This window comes from Geospiza fortis, unplaced genomic scaffold, assembly GCF_000277835.1.
Source record: "Geospiza fortis unplaced genomic scaffold, GeoFor_1.0 scaffold176, whole genome shotgun sequence".
NCBI classification, from domain to species: domain Eukaryota; kingdom Metazoa; phylum Chordata; class Aves; order Passeriformes; family Thraupidae; genus Geospiza; species Geospiza fortis.
Window position 1 is genome coordinate 531,986 of NW_005054514.1, and position 8,218 is coordinate 540,203.

Consider the following 8,218-nt stretch of genomic DNA (forward strand, 5'->3'; position numbering starts at 1 on the left):
TTTTTTCCTTCACACTTTTTATTAATGCAACTTAAATTAGCTGGAACCTGCAAATTCTGCACAGGGCTCTTGCCACAGCTCTGTCCTGGCAAAAGAGGTACCTAAAATCCAGCTGTGAATGATGGTGCCACATGCTGTGATTATTCCATAGTGCTTCAGTGAAAGTTCAAAGAGATTTTATACACAGTGATTATGAAAATAGATATATATATATATATATTTTTCCATACAATAGTTTTACTTCTGCCAGCTACAAAATATGATAAAGAAAAATAATTCATTTGTTTCTCTAGCCCTAGGAATCTTCTCCTACTGCAACAGACACAACATTCGCACTGAAAGCCATGAGGTGTGAGAAAGGACTCCAAAGTCACACTGTGGTATTTCCCTGGAATTACAGGTCATTGCTCCAAGGATATAGTGCTGTCCTAGAGCTGGATCCAGAGGGATCTGCAGGAAATAATCCCAGTTCTGAACCTCGTGGCTCTGGGATTTTGAGCCTTGAAAGTTCACATCACTCACCTGAGTCAAACCAACTTGAAAAGGAGGGAGAATCCTGCAATTCCCCCCAAACACATCCTTTGCTGACCCTCAACCATCTCTGAATCTCCCAGCCTGGGGGCAAAGCAGCATTTTTGTAACAACAACTGAGACAAGACGACAGAAATTGCACTGCAAGGGAGAGACAACCCCCTGGAGAACTGTGGAACTCCAGCTCCTGTGGGACTCCACTGGTTCTTATTCCTCCTTTGTATTTCTACAGTAACAGCTTGATTTCCTTAAACTCAAGGTTAGTTATAACTTTGGGGTGGTTTAAGCATCTGAGGTAAGTTCTTGATGCACCTTTTTTCTTTTTTTGGTATAGTTTCTTCATGTGCTTTTTGATTGTGTGTAAAATAAAGGTGGTGTGAGCTGAGCACTCCATGGATCCTGCAGGGAAGCAGCTCCTTATCCACATCAGGGTGCTGAGGCCTCTGCCCTGCACAAGTGCCCCACACAAGAGGCTTTCACAGCCACCTGAAGCAGCCCAAACAGAACAGGAAGACCCAGCTGGGAAAAGGATGATGCCCAGGGAGCTGTCAGGGAGTCTTTGCATAGTACACGGAGGGGAAACAGGGGAAGATTCACCTGCTGAGGTCGTGAGGGGAGGGCAGAGCACGAGCTGGGGCCCCTCTGCCTCCCTCTGCTTTGGTGCCAGCTCTGTACTTTCCTCTCTGCACTGAATTCACCACAAAGGGTGAAAACCGCAGGAACTCCAGCCTGGAGTGGCCAGGACATGTGACAGCAGGATTCCTGTCACCAGCTGTGACTGACAGTGCACCTCCACACTCATTTGGAGAGGATTAATTAAAGACATCCAATTTCTGAGCAGGGATGTTCCCATCAGCTTCCACCCCAGCAGAGACCTGAGCACCCCCTGGGGACACTGAGCCACCCCTGGCATGGATCCACCCTGGAAATACACCTGTAAACCTCAACTTGGTTGCTACTGTACAGGAGTAACGTTTTCTGTTCATACTGCAGCTACAGATTTAATAAATAGAATTGCATATATTGTGCTTTATAAATTAAAATGCATTCCAAAGTGAGGCAATGCTAAACAATGAAACCATTGAACCTTTCCCCCCAAACCAGCCACACTCTCTGATTCCAGCACCAGCCCGCTTCCTCACTCTGCTCAAAGAGGTACAAACTCTCTGCTGGTACCTCTGAAAGCAAAAATTCCCTCCCCAAAAGTGATCAAAAAGAGTTTACCTAGGCACTACTGCAAATGTAAGGTGGCTAATAACCATGACTTGAACTCAGGAGGGGGAGGTGAAGCAAGTCACGATGAAGGTCTGGATTCCTTCCTCTCCAGCGTGTTCTGCCCCTATCTGACACTCTGGGACATGTGCAGGGGTGTCAGCATCTCCTCAAAGATGGCTCCTTTCACGTTGGATCCCCTCAAATTTGCTTCTTGTAGGTCGCAACCTGACAGATCACAATTCTGGGGGGGGAAAGGAAAAATAATGTTAACTGAATAGAGACAGAACTCTGTTCCAAAGTTTAACTCCACTTCCCTTAACTCCATTAAACTTTGCAGCTGGAGAAAAGCCAGCAACCCCCTAAATTACCATCTTTTTGTACACATACACAATATGTGTACATTTTATATTTATATATTGCTGTTATCTTATGGCAGAAGTTCCACATCTTCTCGGTGACTTCTCATGGGCAGCACCTCACAGCACTGACTCCTTCACAGCACAGCCAACAAACTCCAGCAGCTCTCCTCAACCAGCTAACCTGCTCTTTTCTATCTCATCCTTATTAGACACAGCTGTGGCCTGTTAAGGGCAGGCCTGTTCCTGATCTTTGGTAATTAGTGCAGCCGCAGCTCCTCAGGGGTGAGATTACCTTCTGCACTATCTTTGTTTTGTCTCCCCACAATATATGTCTAGGAAATGTATTTCTGTTTATGCCTAGGGAATGAATGCTCCCCACCTCCAGGTCAGTCCCTGCCAGCGTGGCTCCTCGCAGGTTGCAGTTCTTGAGTTTGGCGTTTTTCAGCGTGGCCACGCGCAGGTTGATCCCGGTCATCTGGCTGCCCTCCATGTCCACTCCCTTCAGGTTGGCACCTGCAACACCCACGGGGAGGGCTGAGGGAAACCAGCCACGAGAGCAGCAGCTCCAGGAGAGGCTCCCCGAGAGCCGGCTCTGGGCGTTTCCGTGCTCAATGACCCCCAGGTGCTACAAAGTCTCTTTTCGCCAGCCCCGAGATAGAAGGAGGAGTCAGGATTCCTTGGCTGTGGTTTTCAAGGTTTATTTTGGTTTACTGTGGTTTTGTTTATTTTCTGTTAGCTACAATATTCTTTTCCTGACCTGCTGATGTCTGTCTAACAAGTCAGTCTGTGGCACACTGACTGCCTTCAGGGTGGTGTTGTCTTTTTATACTAAAAACAACATGTACATTATTTACAATTATTTTCCAATACCTATCACTTGTGTTAGACAGTGAGCTTCTACTCTAAACCAATCCAAAAGTGCCACCATCACCCAGAACAAGGAGGCTAAGAAGAAGAAAGAAGAAGGACAAGGCACACCCAAATCCCTCCATCTTGCCTTCTGAACCCCCATTCTAAAAATCTTAAAATTCTACTTTTCTATCTTGTACCATTCTACTTAACTATCATTCTACTTAAACTCTCGTGGCTTGTGAATCCTCATATAAGGTTGGTAATCTTTTCCATGGGTTAAAATCAAAGGCACAGGTGCCTTGGGCTCTGTGCCAAGGTCTCTGAGCCCCTGGCAGGGGCTCCAGCCCTCCAGGGCAGCCAGAGGGATGTCCTGGGATCTGACACTGCAAACTGGGAGAGGCCAAGGCAGAACTGGGAATTCAAGGATTATTTGGCAGAACCAGAGTTGTGGGCTCTTCCAGGGACTGTACAAACACAGCTGAACTTTTGCCACATAAATGTACAGGTACAGGGCTGATTCCAGGGAATAACTAACAAGTAAAAACTTACCTTCCAAATTAGCTTTAAGGCCCGATGGATCTTCAAAGTTGCAGCCCTTCAGGGATGCTCCCTCTGCGTTGGAACACAACATCTTCACCCCCTGCAGGTTTGCACACTGCCAGAGACAGGATGTGAGTCATGAGGGTGTCAAGATAAATACCAGAAATCAGCAGAACACAGATTTAAATTCTGCATTGAACCCCCAAAGCACAGACCCCCCTTTACTGTGAGGAAGTGTGGGAGCGCTCTAAGTGGAACTATCACAGAAAACATTGGGAAACTGATTTTTTTGTTCCAATTCCTGTTTCTGGAGACAAGTGCAGGGCAGCCCAGGGTGCAGCACCCTTACATCCAGCACGGATCCAGACAGGTCAGCTCTCTCCAGGTTGGCACAGCACAGGTTGGCGTGGGCCAGGTTGCAGCGGCTCAGATTGGCCATCTTGAAGTTGATGTAGCGAAGATCCAGGCGGGAAAGGTCAGCTCCACTGAAATTCAGCCCCTGCAAAGGCAGTGAACACCCCCAAAATGGTCACAGAGGGCAAGGGGCAGCTCTGGACACAAAAGAATTAAAAGAAGCACGTCTGAGGAGTCGTGTATATAAATCTATACAGATAAACAATGTATTGACACACTTCCAGTACCTTAAAGGGGCTGAGAGAAAGATGGGAGGGACTTTTAGATGGACAGAGAATGCCAGGACAAGGGGCAATGGATTTGGAGATCAGGTTTAGATGGGATATTGGGAAGAAATTCCTCCCTGTGAGGGTTGGAGGGGCTGGGATGGAATTCCCAGAGCAGCTGAGCTGCCCCAGCCCTGGAAGCATCCAAGGCCAGGCTGGAGCAGCCTGCGACAGTGGGAAGTGTCCTTGCCCATGGCAGATTGGAACAAAATGATCCTTAAGGTCCCTCCAACCCCAAACCATTCCACGGTGCTATATAAACACACACAAGATCATTTACTCTATTGCATAACACCCTGACACATAAATGCAAAGCTCTCAGGGTCTGGATCTTTCCTTGAAACAGGCTGTGGTTTTAAACTGTAAGAGGGCAGGGTTGGATCAGGTGTCAGGAAACAATTCCTGGAGTTTTGCTGGAAGACAAAGGCCGAGCTCCCTCACCTGGCAGCGCAGCTCGGACTTGGTGGGCGTGGCCAGCAGGAACCGGACGAATTCCTTGCGAGAGATGGGAGAGTGATCCTCGGCTGGCTGCGAGTTCTGGGGACGGGAACGGGACAGCTCTGAGTTACAGCTAACAGCACCGAGTTACACACTCCCTGGGAGAGCAGCACCTGCATCCAGGGCTCACAGAGAGCAAGGTACCTTAATAGCAACTTCCAGGTGTTCAATGAGGGAGTCGATCCCAAAAAACCTGGCCTCTTCCAGGACCCCTACAAACAAAGCAGGGCTGGTTAATCCAGGGAATTGCTGAGCCAGAGAGCAGCACCCTTCTCTCCCTTACTGGAGAGCACACACACATTCTACTGGATGTAACTGGGGAGAGAGAAAAAGTTTGCTTGCAGCTAAAAGGAAAAACATAACTCAGACACAACATTTCCAACAGCAGCATTAGGTTAAAGAGATCGACTCCAGAATTCCAGATATTAACCCAGTATGGATTTTTAATGCTCCAAAGAGAAATAACCAGCCTATCCTCATTAAAGCAAGCACATGGAGCTGCACTCTGGGAATAAATCCACCAAAGGAAAACTCCCTACCACGGGGATGAGCACACAAAGCTCCCCCTGGCTTCACCACGGGCAAAGCTTTAATTCCAAGGAGGAATAATTAATTCAGGAGATGTCAGACAGGTAATACCTACCTAGCAAATTAATGCCATCATTTACACACAAAGCTTTAATTCCAAGGAGGAATAATTCAGGAGATGTCAGACAGGTAATACCTACCTAGCAAATTAATGCCATCATTTACAATGAGCTGTCCGTGACGCAAATAGTTCAAAATGGGCTCAAAATACTCGGGACTGCGGTCAATGAGGAAAGCTCCTCTAGGATCTTGCTTATTCCCCCAAGCATCTGTTTCCACAACATATATATATATAAAATTACTTTTGATGTAGTAATAGAAGAGCATTTGCTTCAGTTTTCAGAGTTTTTTATTACCAAAGGGACTGGAATAGCAAACATTCCACTTGGAAGGGTGGTTCGGAGAGAGAAGGAAGGAAAAGAGGAGTGGGGGGAAAAATCAGCTTAAAATGAACTTGTTCCTGCTCTGAATAACTGAATTTGTACCACATACAAAAGAACCCTGGCTAGGATAAAATCAGAACTGAAATTTTAGTCTGATTGTCTCCCCAAGGCTGCCTCGTGCACTTTGCTCTTTGGCTCTGCTGACAAAACTCAGGAAGATGCAACAAGATGAAAACCTCAAATCAAATAAACAAACAAAGGACCCAAACTACTCACAATGGATGGGAGCTGTACTTGCAGCTTGTGAGACAGATGACCAACATTAGGTGGTGAGACGATAGAGAGAAATACAGCTTTAAAAAATAAGTCCCTGTTCTGCTCTGGTACTTTCACATACTCTGGATATTTTACTTTATGAACAAAAGCCTCAGCTTGACAGTGACTTTTGCCTACTTTGCTAATTTATTTCTTAAAAATAATAAAGTTCATCTCAACATACTCACCTTTGTCTTTGAACATGTGTGCCAACATACTGTCAGGTTCTTTGTTAACCAAAGTGCTCCTAGAAAACAAAAACAGCCCAGCTTTACATTTCTTTCATCTGTAAATGTTTAAGAACTAATTTCTTGCAAAACTGTGGTGGCAAATACAAAATACAGAGAAAGCTGCAGGAGTCAAACACCTCCTGCTTCACAGTAAGTTACTTTTTAAGGGTTTTTTTTAAAGTATTTTTAAGGTATTTTGCCTTATTGAAAGGAAGTTTTGGAAGTTTTTGAAGACCATCTTTACCGGGTGGTGGTGAAATATCTGCCTCCCACATTGAGAGTCAGCCAGTCTGTGTGGGAACCTGTCAGCTCCTCCTGAGCTCTCCCATCAGTCTGAGGATCTGCAGAGAATAAAGAAAGTAATTACTGGAAAAATTGCTAATATTCTTTAATTAAAAAGAGGTATCATCTGAAAACACCACCAAATAAAATCTGAAGTTTATATGAAAGCAACAGAAACTCTATTAAATAAAAGGTTAAAGACAAGAATTACAGACTCACCAATGAAGGGCTCCCCTTCACAGACAAACAAAACATCATCATCCCTGAGACAGAAGGGGGCAGAGGGAAGAGAAAAAGAAGAAGGTTAATCATAATTTATTGTTCATCTAATTGACAGTGGAACCTCTCCTGACTCTTTCAGGTAAATTATGACCAGTGGCCATTAGCTGGAACTTCTGATTTTTATCTGTGTTTTGCAGGTTCTACTGGATCGGAATGGACTGACTTCACCAGAGATTTTATCTGCAGCAGCCAGGTAGGGACCACTCGTGTAATCAGTTAATTTTTACAAAATAGCTGCTTTTCTCCCCAGTCTGGGGCTATTCTGTGAAGCCAAAGCACTGCCAGAATTTGTCTCCTTTATAGAAAACCCCCCATTCCATGGCTGACCAAACCAGTGGGGATTTCATGGCACAAACATTGCCCTGGAATCACCACAGGAGGAGGTGAGGCAGCCTCAGACACAGCTTGTATCAAGAGCTGAATCAATAAATGGCTTGAAGTTAAAAAGACACGAAAGGACCTTTGGGCATCCTGGCTGGAAATGATCACATCTGGTTTTAGGGAAAGCACTGGGTATGGATTAAGGAGGATTAACAGGTTAGTCTCCTAATCCACAGTCCTGATTTGCCTTTTCCTGGCTGATCCTCACCTAATCAAAGCAATATCATCAATGAGCCCCCCCTTCCCGTTGTAAACGCTGGTGGCTTTGATCCCAAGCTTGTTGCTGGCCACAGAGAGCAAATCCGAGAGAGTCCCATACACAGCCACGACCTGGGGAGGAGAGCAGAGGAGGCTGTGAATAAAACCAAACCCAGGAAACCGTGCTCCAAAAGTTCTGCCACTTCAGATTTATCAGGGCTATCAGGAGGAGCAAAATCCATTTGGATCTCAACCAGGAAAGAAGGGAAAGGAAAACCAGGGTGACTTGCACAGCTCCCAGCAAACCTCACTGCAACAGCAGGGAGGGAATCAACGCTGGTGCTGCAGGAATATAATTCCGTTGATTATTTCTCTAAAGAAGTATTGCTACTTGCTCTGTTCCAAGCCTCTCCCAGATGTACTTCCCTCCCTAAAATCAAGGATTGAAGGACAGGCACATGAACTGTCTGCACTCAGACGTGGATGGAAAATCAGGATCACAAACACAATTTAGCAGAACTGCAGGGCTGAAATGCAGCCACATGAACCCCTGCACTCCAGGGGAAATAGCCCGGCTGGAAATAGCGGGATCATGGGCAGAATTAATAGAGTTAATAATTAATACAATTATCACATCAACATCTACACTGAGAATGTGGATGGAAACATCAGGATCACGGGCTCTCTGTGGAACTGCATCCGAGGGCCTTTTCCTCTGCTGGACAAGCACTGGTTGGGCCTAAGAATCACTTTTTCAGTCCTGAGGCGATTTTAGCGAGGTTTTAAGCAATAAAATGCGATTATTCCCAGGGTACCCGCACGCAGGGTCCATGTCCCCCCAGAGCCCTCATCCCACAGCGGTGCCTGACACGAGCGGCCGGACG

At 45.9% G+C, this 8,218-nt stretch overlaps 1 protein-coding gene across 1 annotated transcript in view; it reads right to left on the reverse strand.

The window, feature by feature from the left end:
* KCTD9 (potassium channel tetramerization domain containing 9) overlaps positions 1 to 8,218 on the reverse strand; it is a 9,102-nt gene continuing 884 nt past the window's right edge. The window contains exons 2-12 of the mRNA XM_005428960.3: positions 7,345 to 7,466; positions 6,693 to 6,736; positions 6,436 to 6,532; positions 6,150 to 6,208; positions 5,404 to 5,532; positions 4,820 to 4,887; positions 4,619 to 4,714; positions 3,847 to 3,996; positions 3,507 to 3,612; positions 2,485 to 2,618; positions 1 to 1,987 (exon numbers count right to left, since the gene is read on the reverse strand). Of these exons, the coding sequence (XP_005429017.1) occupies positions 1,871 to 1,987; positions 2,485 to 2,618; positions 3,507 to 3,612; positions 3,847 to 3,996; positions 4,619 to 4,714; positions 4,820 to 4,887; positions 5,404 to 5,532; positions 6,150 to 6,208; positions 6,436 to 6,532; positions 6,693 to 6,736; positions 7,345 to 7,466 (1,122 nt within the window). The 3' untranslated portion in view covers positions 1 to 1,870. The remainder of the gene's footprint in view (positions 1,988 to 2,484; positions 2,619 to 3,506; positions 3,613 to 3,846; positions 3,997 to 4,618; positions 4,715 to 4,819; positions 4,888 to 5,403; positions 5,533 to 6,149; positions 6,209 to 6,435; positions 6,533 to 6,692; positions 6,737 to 7,344; positions 7,467 to 8,218) is intronic.